Below are 17,577 nucleotides of genomic sequence, written 5' to 3' on the forward strand. Positions count from 1 at the left end.
ATAATTTTTATTTTTGAGATTATAAAGGAATTACATCATTTTCCCTTCTCTTCCTGTCAAACCCTGCTGTGTGGCCCTTGCTCTCTTCTGAATTCATGACCCCTATTTGTAGAATTTCTGTGAATATATTTATAATATATCTACATGTATATATGTAATATATGTATATACAAACTGTTTAGTTTGTATGTTACTTATATGCATATTTCAAGGCTGTGTGTATACATAATTGGTGAACTCTTCCCTGGAAGAGACTGTTTCTCCAACTCTTAATTGCCCATAGTTCTTTTTCCAGGGTTGAGGCCTGTTGAGCTTTCCTCTTTCCAAGTTACCATGTCTGTTGTCTAAAATGCAAAGTTGTGGAGCCTGGTATATCTGTAACTGATATATCTGTAACACAATTCTTGCACAAATCAAATCATTGAGAAAAAGGAGGGCAGAAAGAGTCTAAGAGGCAGAGGAACAGGGGATTTACTGTGAGATTGCATCTCCTAGAAATGTCAGAAGTTTGCTTTCCAGAACTTACACATCTGTCCTTAGAGACTTTGCTAATTGGGCTTATTTACTGTCCCGCCTCAAGTGTCAACCTGTTGAACATCCTTTTTGGTTTTATTTCAGTCAAGACAGGGTTTGTCTGTGTAACCCTGGCTGTCCAAGAACTTGCACTGTAGACCAGGTAGGCCATAAACTCAGAGATCAGCCTGCCTCTGCCTCCTGAGTTCTGGGATTAAAAGTGTGCACCACCATCACCCGCCTTTTTTGTTATTATTTGTATGAAGTTTCCTGTGTGCGTGCGTGCGTGTGCGCGCGCACACACACAGATATTCATCTGCTATGGTACACACGTGGACGTTACAGGGCTGCTGTTGAAAGTTGGTTTCCACACACACTATTATTTCTGGGGATTAGCTGAAGTTGTCAGACTTGCACAGCGAGCAGTCTTACCCATTAAGCCGTCTCCCTGACCTTAGCCTTAACCATTAAGGTTCAAGAGACTACCTTCACCTTAATGTAGTTGTCATCATTTGATGAATAGTCACGTGGTTTTTTGATTCAACAAGTTATAGTTTTGTATTTGTGTGTATATATGCATATATATATACATAAATATACTTGAATATATTTAACATTAATCAAGAAAAAGGGCAGCAGTTTGAGAGTGGGAGGGACTTGGAGAGGCTCAGGGAGGGAGAAGAAGTGGGGAAGTGGTATAATTAAAATGTAATTAAAAATGAAAATTAGAAGTAAACATCTTTAAATGAAAAATAAAAATAAAAGTTTATGATTACTGCAATTTTAGACACTAAATAACTCTTTAGTATTCAGATAATTCTTAAGTTATTCAGATGATAATGAAATACATTAATAAGAGATAGTCATGTATAGAAAAATAATGTTTTGGTGTTTCTATGAATAGGAGCAAGAATTTGTTAAGATTGTAGGAATCAAATATGAGGTTGGACCACCTACTCTATGCTGCTTGAAACTTGCATTTTTGGACCCCATTTCAGGCAAAATGACTGGAGAGTCTTTTTCTATTAAGTAAGTAACTATTTCTGATTCTTTGTTTGCTTATATGAATTTTAATGCCCATTGTTACTAATGTATTTAATATTCAATTCAGAGCTCAAAAACAATGGGAGAGGAGATACTGCAGCACTTCTCCCTGCTTTAGAATTATAAGGGTCTGTTTTGTGTTTGCTCTGTTGCTCTGTATAATATGTGTTGGGAAGGAGTGAACTGATCCATGAACAAAGCTAGTTACTTAATCTGCTCCTAGAAAATGGACCTTCTTAAATGCTGCTCCTTTCCTGAGAGCTGTAAGGAATCAAAGACGGTCATTTATACAGTATGCTTGAAACATGGTGCTTGGTGTTATTTTTAATAATAATAATAATAGATACAATAAGTAAATGACTATTTGTGGGATTTAAATTTAAAATTGAAGGGAATGCATAAAATATCAATCCATATATTTGTGACAGGATCTCACTTTGTAACCCTGGCTAGCCTTGAAAGAGATTCACCTGCCTCTGCTTCCCAAGTGCCAAGATCAATGGGTGTGCCACCACACCTAGTGATCCATTTTTTTTAAATTTTGATGAAGATCTTCAGATTAAATTTTTAAAGTCTTTATTGATCTTGATATTATTTAAATAAAAGCATGTCTGGAGACCATGGAATTTACAAAAATTTGCTTGATGACCTCTATGATAAATATTTATCCTTGGAAATGGAGCAAGTGATAACTACGATTATATTACATTAGATGGCACTGTGCTTTGTTTTCTGTGTAGGTATCATGACATGCCAGATGTCATTGATTTCCTTGTGTTACATCAGTTTTATAATGAAGCCAAAGAAAGGAACTGGCAGATTGGTAAGGAGAAGTTGTTTCTTCTAATTCCTAGCCTTGAAGTACAACATTAACCCTGATTTAACCACAGGAAATTAGCTGAAGTTTGAACTGAACAAAGAAGTCAAATTTATAAGGCATCCAAAAAAATGAAACATAATGTTAAGTAACTTTATGTTCATTGTGTACTATTTACAAGCGGCTCACCTTTGTACCTCATTTCATGTTATATGGTCTTACTTGCTTATGTCCAGTTGGAGTTTGAACATATACAATGGAAAATATCAAATATAGTAACTCATAATTTTCAAGTTCCTCTTTGTGAATACTTTAATGGATCCTCACACAGTCACATTCCTTCTTACCTGGGACGTCAGTTTTTCCAGCAAACATGCTGACCCTCCCTTTTATTCTCAGCTGTTTCTTCCAAATGCTCGGGGTATTAGAGTGCTTAAATTCAAGGGCCTATTATGTAGTAGCCTAATATGTGCCAATGCCTCCATTCTTCACCTCACTTTATCTCACGGCACCAGCTCACATAATTACAAAAAGAAAGAATGAACGTAATACAGTAGAATACTGTAAGAGAAGCTATATCACAAACTTTTATTATATTGTAATATTACATTCTAATTTTTGTTTTATTATAGTATACAACTTATAATCACTTACTATGCCAGATTTATTAAATTTGCCATAGTTGTGTGTGATAATGATAAATACAAGCTACTTCTGTATTCAAAACTATGTAAGGCTTTGAGTGGGAACAGAGCTCATTCTGATTTAATGTTTTAAATTCATTATAGGTGATAGATTCCGCAGTATAATAGATGATGCCTGGTGGTTTGGAACTGTGGAAAGTCAGCAGCCTTTTCAGCCAGAATATCCCGATAGCTCTTTCCAGTGTTACAGTGTTCAGTAAGTATAGCTCATTTATGACTCTGAGAAATCCTAAGTGCTCTATTAGATTAACTTTTTTTTCACCTAAAATTTGGTTTTCCAAATAGATCATTGTATTCTTTCCTATGGATTAATTTTAGATATATTCTTGATTGCACCGTCAGCAAAGAAATAAAACTATTAAGGAGTGTGCTTCTGCCTTAACTTTATATTGGTGCAGCATGTATTCTCCATCAGTGGTTTATTACTCTCTTTATATGAGCAGAGTTATCCTTTCATGAATACCACACTGCTTTTTTCTAAATTTCACCCTCAAATCATGCAAATGATGTTAGCACACGCAAAGAAATGCTTGGGAATCTGATTTGCATCTTCTTCTTTTCTTGATAGCTGGGACAATAATGAAAGAGAAAAGATGAGCCCCTGGGATATGGAGCCAATTCCAGAAGGAAGTAAATACCTTTCAAAATTAATTCTACTTCTTGTGAAAGCAAAAGGATAGTGGTCTGATGCTGGAAAAATAATTGGTTTTGATTTTTTTTTTAAAATTTTGTGTCCAGCTGCTTTTCCAGATGAAGTTGGTGCTGGTGTTCCCGTGTCCCAGGAAGAACTGACTGCTTTGCTGTACAAACCCCAGGAAGGAGAGTGGGGGGCTCATTCCAGAGATGAGGAATGTGAACGAGTTATTCAGGGCATCAACCACCTTCTTTCCCTGGGTATGGTGAATGTGCAAAAAAACTAGGAAAAGAATGAGGAATTTGCAAAGCCAGTGGAATTTGTTCAGAAAGTTCTGAACAAAGAAATATAGTTTATCAAAGCATACGTGACATGTAATTCAACAGGCAGAATGATTTTAGTTTAATGTTAATATTTTTATATGTTTGCCTAAAGTAATTACTAATCAACTTTTCATTGCTCTGGGGATAATAGTGACGACAAGCATAAGTCTCTGTTTCTTTCTTGAGTCATTCTGGCTCGGAGCTATTTCCTCAGCCTGACTTTGGAGGGGTTCCTTGGTAAAGACAGTGGGTGAGGAATGGATTTTACCCACATATGTAGCTGTATTTTCTAAAATATTTCAGTGAGAAACTTGGCCTTTATTCAGGAAAGACATAAGAGCCTGAAATTTGGCATATTCCTCATTTAATTTTGTTCCATTTTATCTAATTTGCACCAAAATGTCATGCATGATTCAAAGATACTATGTCCAAAGAAAAGGTGACATTAATTTATATAACTGAAACATTATTATCTTAAAAATTAGGTATATTGTCCCTCCTTGTTTATATGTGAATATTCACTAACAAAATATATTAATCTCTTAATAGCTGGGTTTTTTTTTAAATTTTGGGTGATTTTTGTAGATTTTGCCAGCCCTTTTGCTGTTCCAGTGGATCTCAGTGCCTACCCCTTGTATTGTACTGTAGTTGCTTATCCAACCGACCTCAATACCATCAGACAAAGACTTGAAAATCGCTTTTACAGGTTTGTTTATAATTTATTACAGAAATTGTAGTGTTATGTTTCCTGTGCTTTCTTAAGATCTGTTTTTTGATGTCTGATATAGTTATCCAAAACCATGCTCCAAACTCCCTTCCATTTTATTACTCTTTCAGATAAATATCGATATTGGAAAAAAGGCAGAGTGGAGAACATGAGTAGCGCAATTGTGTGAAACACAAACTACTGTAAATCTTGTTCACTAAGGCAGATTAAGTAGTAATCCAATGTATCAGGATCAAGATGCTACAAAGAGGGGCTGGAGAGATGGCTCAGAGGTTAAGAGCATTGCCTGCTCTTCCAAAGGTCCTGAGTTCAATTCCCAGCAACCACATGGTGCCTCACAACCATCTGTAATGAGGTCTGGTGCCCTCTTCTGGCCTGCAGGCATACATGCAGGCAGAACACGGTATACATAATAAATAAATAAATATTTTTAAAACGATGCTACAAAGATAAAGCAGTATATTTAAAATTCTCCTTGGGGAATTAAACAACAGCTAAATTTAATTGCTAGATGTATAAATAGACCAAGGTATTTGTTGTTTATCTTATGAGAGAAATTATTATAGAAGGGTTTTGGAAGTCAGTTCTTAGTGCTTTGTTCAGCCATGCCCACTTTACACTAATTGCAGTATTCTGAGAGCTAGTCTGCCTCTGGTACTTGAGAAATGGGTATATTTTATAAAATAGGTATCATTTCATTTGATCACATGTGTCAAACAGAACTAGATGAAAATGTGTTATTTTCCATACTATAGTCTCTTTTCCCTCCCTCCCTCCTTCCCTCCCTCCCTCCCTCCTTTCCTTTCCTCGTTCCTTTGTTTTTTTCCTTAAACTAAACATGATGTTTGATTTACCAAATATACTTTTTGGTTAGTTTTTGTTTATTTTTATGTGCGTGTGGGTGGGTAGGGGGTCATGCCTGTAGCACTGCACACATACAGAGGTCAAAGGACAACTTTCAGGAGTTGGTTCTCTCCTTCTACTGTGGAATTCTGAGTGTATGGCTCAGGATGTTAAGTTATCCACTGGTCCGTGCTAACGTATGTCGCAAATCCATAAGTCACACAATATATATGTGTCAGATACATGTATTGAAGTACCTTTGACATACCATGATAGAGTGCCTAACAATGCATGTTCTAGGCATATAATTCAAATATATAAGACCAAAAATAACAGAAATTTTTTAATTTCATAGGAGAATATCAGCATTAATGTGGGAGGTACGCTATATTGAGCATAATGCTAGGACTTTCAATGAGCCAGATAGTCCTATAGTTAAAGCGGCGAAGATTGTGACTGATGTCTTACTTCGATTTATTGGGTAAGAAGTCGTGTTATTGCGCACAGAGACTAAATTCTACTGTTTTTAAGTATTGGAATATATTTAGCCTTACTTATCTTGTTTCTTAGGGATCAAAGCTGTACTGATATTTTGGATACTTACAATAAAGTTAAAGCAGAAGAACTGAATAGCAGTGATGCAGAGGAGGTAAGGATTGCAGCTTAATGATTATGACTATCTCTTTTCTGCTTTGGGGTGCAGTGTTAATGTGTACTATAATTGGTTATGAATGGTGAACATTTTAGGAAGGTAGCTGAAGATCTGAATCTTTTCTATTAACTTCTTCTTGTGTGTGTGTGGGGGGGGTTGTTCAGGACAGGGTTTCTCTGTAGCTTTGGAGCTATCCTGGAATTAACTCTTGTAGACCAGGCTGGCCTCGAACTCACAGAGATCCACCTGCCTCTGCCTCCCAAGTGCTGGGATTAATGGCGTGCGCCACCATGGCCCAGCTCTATTGACCTGTATTGCAGTGGTGTGTATGAAAAATGGAATGATGTGCTATATAGCAGGTGTTGTCAGAGACAGGCAACTGGTCACCCCTTGAAACCTGATATATTCATATAATGAACAACTGATTTCTTGCCCTGAAAAAATAAGACAAAACACTCATCATTTTCTTTTATTTGGTTAGTTTCTTGTGTGTTTTTTGTCTTTTTCTTTGCAGTCAGTATTTTAAAGGAATGTTTAGTTCAAACTAGGCAGCAGTAGTGCATGCCTATGATCCCAGCACTTAGGAGGCAGAGGCAAAAGGATCTCTGAGGTCCATGGCCAGCCTGATTTACAGAGTGAGGTCCAGGACAGCCAGGGATACACAGAGAAATGCTGTCTTGAAAAATCAAAAAGAAAAAAACTGTTTAGTTGATGCTAATTTTAGACTAGTTTCTAACTAGCTCTTATAACTTAACCTGTTTCTAACCCTGAGTTCCTCTCTCTGCCCAGAAGTCCCACATATTTTCTCCTGCCTAGCTATTGGCCATTCAGTTCTTTATTAAACCAATCAGAAGGAGCCTTAGGCACATCTTTACGGTATACAAAAAAAGATTATCCCACAACATTTTGTATGCATCTTTAATCTTTAAAATTGTGATCTCAAGTGACACTTTCCTGGTATAAGTTTATGTGACTATCAAATAATGTATTTTAATATACCTAAATGCTATTTAGTCAAGTAATATAGAAAATGTAATACAGCAGTTAGATGCTAACCAATTAAAAATCCATCAAAATTGTTCATTTTTTCTTATATTTTTCCTAGCCCTTAACATTAATATATTTCAATTTAGGATTTTGATGTAATAAGACTTCCTCCACAAACTCACACTGTTTTGCTTAGAATAGAAAAGAAATGTAAAGTTTTAACAACTTGATTTTATTGGGAAGGAATATCAGTAAGGCCTGATCTCATTTCTCCTATGCATTATGGAGTTGTTGTGCCCTTCATCAGTGGTGCCTAGGTCTGAACTTTATATTGATAAACTTATCACTCTGAGACATACTTAACTGAATTAGGACAAATTTGTATTTCCCTAGGGAAAATATACTAATTATTGAACTAGCAATGTTTGATTGGGAATAATTCATGATTATGGTATATCAGATGACTCAGTCACATAGAATAAGATTTTTCTATACTCATACTTACTTGACTACTGTAAAAGGAGCGGCGGGCTGCTTTTTGTCCTGCCTAGTTCCTGGCTAGCTTTACCCAAAATAATTACATGGAAACTGTATTCTTTTAAACACTGCCTGGCCCATTACCTCCAGCCTCTTATTGACTAACTCTCACATATTGATTCAACCCATTTCTAATAATCTGTATCTCACCATGAGGTGACTTACCGGGAAAGATTCAGCATGTCTGACCTGGCAGCTGGTTCCATGGCATCTGCCTCACTTCCCTTCTTCCCAGCATTCTGTTCTGTCTACTCCACCTATCTAAACTGCTGTCCTATCAAAAGCCAAAGCAGTTTCTTTATTAGCCAATGAAAGTAACACATAGACAGATGACCCTCCTACATCAGACTACAAAGTTTACCTTTTCCCTCATTTCTTTTTCTAACTTAAAGAGAAAGCCTTTTCATTTTCCTCCCGGTATATTTTCTAACCTGCACACAGTGTATTATCACAGTTTGAAGTGAATTTCCCTCCTACATTTGCTCTGCTGCCTGCCCCAATGAAGGAAAGTTAACTGTCATTATTTTTGCTATTTACTTGTGAATATGCATTTAATCTGTAAACTTCTAATGTGACTTAGTGTGTCTCACTTTCCACTTTTAATATAGGATACTGAAATGGTCGATTTAGATTCAGATGGTCCTGGAACTTCATCTGGGAGAAGGGTGAGGAAATGAGTAACTTTCTGACATCAAACATTTCTAGGTTTTCTGAGTCAAGAGATCCCAAAATCTTATCCCAATTTTTTGAGAGTAGCTGGGACTCTTGGAAACAAATATATAGCTTACACATGATTTGTGTTTATTACATCAGCGGGCCACAATATACAGACCAAATGCAGGAAAAAGACAGCAAGGGCTGGGTGGAACCATACAGGTTCCCATAGGTTTTCTCTCTCTTATGAGGGACTATACAGCACACTCTTCTTGCAGAGATGAAAACAGAAAAATATATGTGATTCAGTGACTCAGTTATCAAGAATTTTACTAGTGACTGGGTATGTAGGCACCTTCTGACTAAGGCATATCTTCATCCCAGATTCCTACAAGCAGGCCGTCTGTACAGATGAAGTTGCTTACACTGTTTAAATAAACAGTCTTTACAATTCAAGAGACAGTTCAGGCCCCCAAGTACTGACCACAGGTCAACACTTTAAGTCAAGGGGAATGGGGAGATATTTGTCTGTACTTTATTTGCAGTATAGATTTTCTTAAAAGGAAATGCAAAATACTAGAATTGTTGGCATTGCTTTTGGTTTATTTTTTTGCCAAACAGAATGACGCTTTAAGCTAAGACACAGAAGCAGTAGCTGGTGCGCCTTATGCAGATGACTGCCATTGGGATGATGGATGCGTTACCATGGCTGCTTAGAGTTGGACTTGGGTAATGCCAGGCTTTTCTGAGAAAATCAAGGAATAGTTCTGGAAAGATGAATTCTGTTTGCTTTGTAGGCCAAATGCCGAGGCAGAAGACAGTCTTTCAAGTGTAATCCTGATGCTTGGAAAAAACAATGCAAAGAACTACTGAGCCTCATTTATGAACGTGAAGACTCAGAGCCATTTCGACAGCCTGCAGATCCTCTTTCTCACCCAGTAAGCATCCCATTGTTGACATAATTGCTGACAGGATGATTTCCGTTACTTATCCAAGCTAGTATCTATGTCTGAACAATTCTTTCCTTTTAGTTATAACTCTTTAAAATAGTTGCCATGGATATAGAATGGAAATGATACAGTTGCTAGAAGAGACTGGAATCACCTGGATGTGGCGGCACATGCCTTTAATCACAGGCAGAAGCAGCTGGAGAACGGGGAGTTTTAGGGCAGTCTGGTCTTCACAGAGATCCAGGCGAGCCGGGATTGCACAATGAGATACTGTCTAAAAGAAAAAAAAAGTGAAAAGCCCTTTTCTTTTATTTCATGCTTTAATTTGTTTGTTATAGTCTACTAATTTCTAATGACACCTTTACACACTGTAGACTTAATAACAATATATGTCAGACCTGTTTAATTTTTAGTAAATTTGTTATCAATATGCCTACTTAATAATTATCCATATACCAACATTACTTTTCAACAAGCTAACATTATGACAATTTAGATTATAGAATTCCTTTTTTACTTTCAAGACAGGGTCTAACTGTATTCTCCAGGCTGGTATGGCACTACTGTGTCCTAAGCTGACACTGTGTGCCCCACGGCTAGGATTAAAAGCGTGCACTACTTTGCCCTATGACTAGGATTTCTTTAATAAATATGTGACAGTTCCATATACTGTAGATAGTTGGGAACATCCTGTGTATGTTTTGGAATAAAAATAGTAACAATATTGCAATCAAGTAAGTTTGACTTGTTTGTAGGAAGTTTGAGGAGGACACATTAGGCTTATATTTTTCAAAGCAGAATATGGTGAATACAGAATTCTTTCAAGTAAAATATTATTTTTGTTTGTAGATTTTTAGCCTAGAGTCACAACTTCATTGCAAGTCTTGATACTGTGGAGTGGTGATGTGAAAATGATCTGTGTTCTTTATCCTGACAGGCTCAACAACAGCAAGAAGGAGAACCCTCAGCCTCAGCTCTTCCAGATAGTCAGGATCCATCTCAGTCTGAGGTAGGCTTAGGCTGGTTTTGTGGTGTTCCCTTTGAAACTTTTCACACTGAACACATTTTTTGTGCACTTTGCTCAATTTGCCTTTCAATTGAACTTAGTTTCTTTTTATACCTTTGTTTAAATTTTTGGTCATTTTAATTTTTTAATTTTGGTTTTTGAATCAGTATGTGTTCAGAGTTGTTCTTCATGACATCATATAGTTGTTTATTTGGAGACATGGCTAGAAAGCCATGCAGCAAAGCAGAGAACATTCAGTGGACTGTATTATGTCTGTGTCACAGATGATGTTTCCTGCACGGCTTTCCCTAAATAGTCAGCTGAGGAATTTGAGTTCTTGTCTTACTCTACATGTTCCAACATTATTCCTTATGAAAATTTCACTGCTTTAGAAGGCATAAGCTGTTGGAATATACTTTTGGTGTTTTTATAACTTAAGGAAATCTATTTTAATACCTTTTCTCTGCCACTTTTTGCTCTTTTCGCTTCTTTGGTAGATAAAAATGTGGTGGTTTTACTTCTTAACATTGTAAGTAGTATAAGTAACTGAATACATATGTGTTTTACTGAAAGGTATTCAGGGTAGTGGGAAATATAAGTTGGTTTCAGATATTATCCTATATGATAGCCCTTGGAAAAACTTAAGTGGACTTGAAAGATTTAAGTTAAAATGTTTTTTTCTTTCTTCTAATTGCAATCAAACTAGGTTCTGAATCAGTGAGACTGAGAACGTTAGATGAAATAACAAATCACATTGGTTAAAGATCCAAAAGGCAGCCAAATGTGAGGGTGCAGAATTATAACCGTGGTCCTTGGGGGGCTGAGATGGGAGAAGCAGGAGTTTAAAGCCAGCCTCCACTGCATATAGAGACAGAGAACAGGGGCAGTGGGTACAAACTCCTAACTCAACTAGTGACAACTTATGTGAAATGTCATAACTCAGAATCGTGGAAATATGTTTGTGGAGTGGAACTCTGCAATTCTACCTGAAAATCCCATAATCTGTCATTAGATAACTTTGACACGGTGTCAGCAGCTCAAGCCAGCGACTTTGGCTTTTCTCTTCTAAGCCTTTAAACTCATGTTATTTTCAGAAACCTAAAAAGGATTTGGGTTGGGAGCAGGAATAAGTAGTTGGTAGAATAAAGGTAGCGTTTGTGCTTGCTCCAGTGGGTAATGTAATTCTCAGTGCTATATTATTTAGGATTGTTTTGCAACTTGAGTATTTAAATGTAACACATTATCATTTGTAGGATTATCAAGATGGTATAGACACACCTATGGACTTCAGCACTGTGAAAGAAACTTTGGAATCAGGAAATTATGATAGTCCTCTGGAATTTTATAAAGATGTTCGCCAAATATTCAGCAACTCCAAAGCTTATACTTCTAATAAAAAGTCAAGGGTATGAAACAAATATTAAATGGGCAGTTATGTATTTCAGGCAGTTTTCCTTCCACAGTTTTCAAGATTTGTAAACAAGTATATTCTACTATTTTGACTCAGTTACTGAAGTTTCATTCTCAGTATCTTTTCTGCATTCTGGATTTTTTTCAAGGCATATGTAAATATACTTTTAGAATAATTCTGAAATTAAGCAGTTTTTTTCTTTCTCTTATCTTACTTTTCTTTATTCTTTAATAAGGAAAGACAAAGAAAGGAAAGTTAATAATTTTTAAATACTCAAATCTCCATTAAATGAACTGATAAATATAAAGGTAGTTGACAATATTAGTTTATATGAAATGTTTTAATTAGCTCTCAATATGGATATTCTCATTACTATCACAAATATTGATCCCTATGGGAAGTTACAACTTTATTCATATTCACGCTAAATATCCTGAGAACAAGAAATAGAAACAGTAATATTTATCTTTTGGAGCCACTAGTGCCTAGCTGTCAAATTAGTTACGTGGTAGGCATATGTCTAAATGCTTCAACTTCTTTAATATACAGTAAATTTTCACCAGTTTCTCTAGGTGTAATTTTTTTGCTTTTGCTTTTCCCCTTTCATCATAACTTTTAGAGTAATAGAGTCTCTGGAAAGTTTGAATGATATGGAAAAATATTTTAAAAATCAAACTATCACATTTTTATTTATAGTTAATATTTAATGCACTTACTTCTAGTCCTATCTATATTAATACTTAACATTCAGATGCTTATGAAAGATTTTATATTTAAAGTCATTGTTATATATGTATTTTGACTTTAAAAATAATTTTTTATTAATTATTTGAGCATTTCATGCAATGTATTTTGAACATAATCACTTATTACCCTGTCAAACTTCCCATCCCTTCCCACCCAACTTCAAGCATACATTTTTCTTTTAATTCGTTTCTCATCAAACCAATTTTTGTTGCCCAGATAGTCTTGGAATCTCTTATTCTGGTTAGCCAACCATGGTGGGAGGGGTCACCTCATTAAAAGTAAATTGCTTTCTTGCTCTCAGCATCCATTACATGCCATAGCCCCTCATCTAGTGATAGGATTACATGATCAACCTTCCTGCCCTCTAAGTTGGGATTTTGTCTGTCTGGACCTTATGCAGGACTTGTACATGCTTTCATATGCTGTCTGGGTTCCAATGTTTATCTGTCCTGCTCTCTTGAAGTCATCCCCCACTTCTGGCTCTTAACTGCCTTTCTACCCTCTCTTCTGTGAAGATCCCTGAGCCTTGGGGTGAAATATGAAAGTCTGATTGGGGCTGAGCACTTTACACATTTGCTTTCTGCACACTGATCAATTGTGGGTCTTGACGTTAAGTGCCATCTGCCAGAAGGGGCAAGTTTCTCTGATGAGGGTTAAGAGATGATCTGATCTGTATGATGACTGTTTAAAATGAGGTTTTTGATGATACTCTTTTATCTGATTATTTAATGGTTTATTGGGGTTTTGTTTATTTCATTTTTTACTAGTATTCTGTTGCTAGAAATTTAGTGATTTTAAAAAATAATTTCCCACTTTACACGAATAATGACTGTAGCTAAAGTCTTTAATATCATTTAGCATTTTTATCATGTGTGTATAATCTCCTGATTGTTCCTTACAATAGATTCCCAGAGGTCAAATTATTAACCAAAATGATAGGTGTACCTTTAATGTTTTATGATACATATTTTAAATTATCTTTTGGAATATTGTCTCAGTGAAAATTCCCTTATAATATATGAGGATTTTCCTGTCATTCACAGCACTAAATATTCTCTTTTAAAGTTTTTGTTACTTTTAATAAATGAAAATGACATCTTAATTCCTGCAGAATTTCAAATAGCTAGTGTGTGTTTTCCGTCAGGGATGATGTTCATTGTCTTCTGTGATTGCTAAAACAAGGCTGTGCTTTCCACCTTTCCAGATCTATAGCATGACGCTGAGATTGTCTGCCTTATTTGAAAATCACATTAAAAATATCATCTCTGAATATAAGTCAGCAATCCAAAGTCAGAAGAGGAGAAGGCCACGGTACAGGAAACGCCTGAGAAGCAGCAGCAGCTCGTTGTCCAGCAGCAGAGCTCCTAGGTACATTACACTGATGTGGCAGGTTAGGTGGTAAAGCACTTTGTATGTGGTAGCTCATCTGGAAAGTTGGCGAATAAACTTAGGACGTCTCAAGGGACTCAAGAAGCCCTGTTCCTGTGCAAAGCTGGAGTTTGTAACCCAAAGTATTGATTATGGTGATTTTACTGTGCCTTTAAATTTTTATTTTTTTATTTTGTTACGTGATCAAAGGTTCACTTTGTCAGCTCACCTACTTTAGGTATTTCACTTGAAGTTCTAGGTAGTTTCTATTTTGGTCACCTTCAGAATTTTGTGTCATATTGTTCATCATATTGAATTACTAACAGAAAACAATGTTCATAATTGTGTGTATATACGTGTGTTTATATTTATTTACAGTCCGAAAGGGAAGCAGAAGCAAATGAAGTTACAGCCTAAAAATGACCAGAATACCTCAGTGTCTTATGCCAGGACTAGTTCTCCTTTCTCTTCTCCTGGTAAATATAGCTTTGGTTTTGTGTTCTATAATTTTGGTGCTAATTAAAGGATATAGAATTGGTATCACTGTTTATAGTACAAAGAGCAATAGATTTGGATTTAGAAAAATTACATTTTAATCATTATTCTACCTGCTAGCTGTATGGCCCTCCTGGAAGACATTAGGTAAAGTGATTTGGTTTCTTTAATTAGGTGATTTTTCAAAATCACTTTTAAAAAATTGTTGTGTATTTATGAATCTTTTGCCTACATGTACGTTTTTACTCCATGTGCATTCTGCCGTTGAGGCCAGAAGAGGGTGTCAGATCCCCTGAAACTGGAATTACAGATGGTTGTGAGCTGCCATGTGGGTGCTGGGAATCTTCCTTGGATCCTATGGAAGAGCAGCCAATACTTTTAAATGCTGAGCCATCTCTCTCTAACACCTAACTGTATGAATCTAAATTAAATGTCCCTTTGAAAGTTCTATAGCTGTATGATTTTTATTATCTATAATATCTCAAAGAATGTGTGCAATATATTTGTCAGTGTAAGACTTGGAGATTAGTATGTGATGGAGGTTTTTCCTTGGATTTTTTTCTACATTTTGTATTTGAAAGTTTTTAGTGAGGATAAATCGTTTGTTTTCCTGTTGTCACATACTCATATTTACTTTGGGGGGTGGGCTCTAGGGTCTTGCTAAGTACCCAAGATAGATTTCAAACTCACTGTTTCAAGCTCCTAGCTGACTTTCCAAAAAGCTGGGAATATATGTGGGATACCAGTTGTAAAACAATGCTTAATTTTATCATAAAGTGAAGTAGTGAAGGTAGTTTTAAAAGCAGCCTGTATTAAAATTTTCTGAAAAATGAAATTATGTTAACATTATAATCTCTTGAAACGTAAGTTTCAGATGCTGCTGAAGGTGTTTCACCGTATCTACTTGATGATGAAGGAGATGGGCCATTTTCTCCATCGAGTTTCAGTGGGTATAGCCGAAGTGGAAACAGCCATGACCCAGGAAAAGCCAAATCATTTCGTAATAGAGTTTTACCCGTTAAACAAGGTAGGAAATTGAGTATTGCAGAGGTAACTTGCTTTCTGTTTTCGTATAATGGCTGATGAGTCATTTACAAAGCTGATGGGTTAGGGTAGTACAACTACTATGTCTTGGTACCTAAGAAGAATTAGAATAGCCAAATTTAAGTCAGAAGGATTTTATAAGCACAGTTAGGAGCAGATGTCTGGTAACTAACTACTTTTGAACAGAATGTAAAATGAAATGAATAAGAGAAAGAAACTAGATGAAGAGTTCTTTCCCCAAGTGCATAAGAACCAGACTGTCAGGAAACATTCAGGATTTTTTTATATATTAGACCATGTCAATAAGAAATGAACAGGTTTCAAATATTTCAAAAGCACTCATTCTTACAGGCTGGTTCAATAACTTGATATTTGAAGAAAAAATTTAGTGATCACAAAAATCATCGTCTTAATTCATGAGTGTGTTTACCTATCTTGTGTGCCAAGGGAATTGGTTTTAAAAGTATTTAAAGTTTACTGCTACCCAGAAGCTCTTATAAAGGGTCCTGTACACACCGTGAACATGCTCAAAGATACTTCCATGTTCAATTATTTGAAGTTTGTAAAAATATTTAATTTGGTTTATACAAATAGGTTTCTTGGAATATCATTTTAACTTTATATGCATTTTAGTGGATATTAATTTTTCTTATGCATTGTTTTATAATCACCAGATGACCTAAAATAGACTATAAATATATTCTTGGTTATATGAAAAGTATTGGAACACATTGTAGTTGATCTGCAGTAAAAGACTGACAAGCAATTGAAACTTATTATTTTTATAGTTCCCATTTTGAAATCTTTTTCACCCTGATTCTGTTGCATTGTTCATACTTGTTCTTTATGGGAAAGCTTATAGGCAGAGTAGCCTACATTTCCTGCCTCTTCGTTCATCCAGGACCCTTTATCCTTCCTAGCCTAGTTTGTGTGCCAGGCACTCTCCAAAAAGCTCTTCTCCCCAAATCACCAGTAATGCAGACTGCCCACGCAGCGTTCCTTTCTCAGCATATAATTTCCTGATCTCGGTGTCCCTGGACACTGCTTCACGCCTCTTCTCTAAACTCGTTTTTCCTGCTTTCTAGACTCTGCTGATATTCCTATACAGTGCTTTGTCTTTGCTTTGCTTGTGCTGAGCTTTATTGGCAGTTTTCTGCTATTTTTAGCTCTCTTGATCTTTGGCTTCTGCAAATAAAGAACTCTAATAAATCTGTTGACTAAACCAGTCGTCATATTTTTTATAGGCCAGAGTGGTTCTATGTAGCTCTTAGATGGCCTGGAACTCACGATGTACACCAGGTTGGCCACAGACTCAGAGTTGTGCCTGCCTCTGCCTCCTGAGTGCTGGAATTAACGGCATGTGCCACCATTTCCAGTTTAAATTAATCTTCCCAATGCTAGGGCCTCTGGTAATGGACCAACCCAAACATCTGTTCATTCTACCAGTCTCATTTCTAGGCGCTTCCTAAAACCAAGCTTCATTCCTGTGCATCACCTTTGTGTCTCACGATCATCCTTTTCATTCAACTTAAATCTCCCTTTAAAAATCTGCCCTCACTATGTAGTCTAAGCGCACCTCAGATTCTCTATCTTTCTAACTTAGCCTCCAGAGTAGGGGACTTTGAAGCTCATATCACCATGGCCTACTCAGTAATTTTCAACTCTCCATTTTCCTCTGGCGTCCACATAGTTGTAAGGCCTTGTTAGTTCTATCTTTTTAAATTTGCACTCGTGATTTTGTGTAAATGTTTGTGTCTGGGTGTGGGTTTGCGCTCATTAGTGCACAGAGGCCAGAAGACAGTATCAGATTGCCCTGGAGCTGGAGACAGAGGCAGTTTCGAGCTGCCCGTGTGGGCGCATGGAAACCAAACTCTGCAAGAACAGCGAGTCCTCTTCACCGTCTCTCCAGCCCCTCTATAACTAGTAAATACTACGGAAATAGCTTATCTCCTGGTTTTTTGTGACATCAAATTAGTCTCTAGCTGAGTGTCTTAGTTACTTTCAGACAACCATAACAAGATACCAGAGCGAGGACCTTAATCAAGGACTTTCATTTTCCCACAGTTCTGGAGCCTCTAAGTCTGAGGAATCAAGGTACATGGAGATTATTATCTGACAGGA

General features: G+C 36.4%; 1 protein-coding gene across 1 annotated transcript in view; it reads left to right on the plus strand.

The window, feature by feature from the left end:
• The window catches only part of Brwd3 (bromodomain and WD repeat domain containing 3), a 103,838-nt gene that overhangs the window by 80,292 nt on the left and 5,969 nt on the right, over positions 1-17,577 (plus strand). The window contains exons 26-40 of the mRNA XM_087903162.1: positions 1,418-1,542; positions 2,298-2,380; positions 3,163-3,274; positions 3,647-3,708; positions 3,817-3,972; positions 4,621-4,741; positions 5,961-6,086; positions 6,176-6,254; positions 8,390-8,446; positions 9,233-9,373; positions 10,323-10,394; positions 11,645-11,797; positions 13,754-13,917; positions 14,296-14,393; positions 15,281-15,439. Of these exons, the coding sequence (XP_087759288.1) occupies positions 1,418-1,542; positions 2,298-2,380; positions 3,163-3,274; positions 3,647-3,708; positions 3,817-3,972; positions 4,621-4,741; positions 5,961-6,086; positions 6,176-6,254; positions 8,390-8,446; positions 9,233-9,373; positions 10,323-10,394; positions 11,645-11,797; positions 13,754-13,917; positions 14,296-14,393; positions 15,281-15,439 (1,708 nt within the window). The remainder of the gene's footprint in view (positions 1-1,417; positions 1,543-2,297; positions 2,381-3,162; positions 3,275-3,646; positions 3,709-3,816; positions 3,973-4,620; positions 4,742-5,960; positions 6,087-6,175; positions 6,255-8,389; positions 8,447-9,232; positions 9,374-10,322; positions 10,395-11,644; positions 11,798-13,753; positions 13,918-14,295; positions 14,394-15,280; positions 15,440-17,577) is intronic.

This window comes from Myodes glareolus, chromosome X, assembly GCF_982192425.1.
Source record: "Myodes glareolus chromosome X, mMyoGla1.1, whole genome shotgun sequence".
NCBI lineage: Eukaryota > Metazoa > Chordata > Mammalia > Rodentia > Cricetidae > Myodes > Myodes glareolus.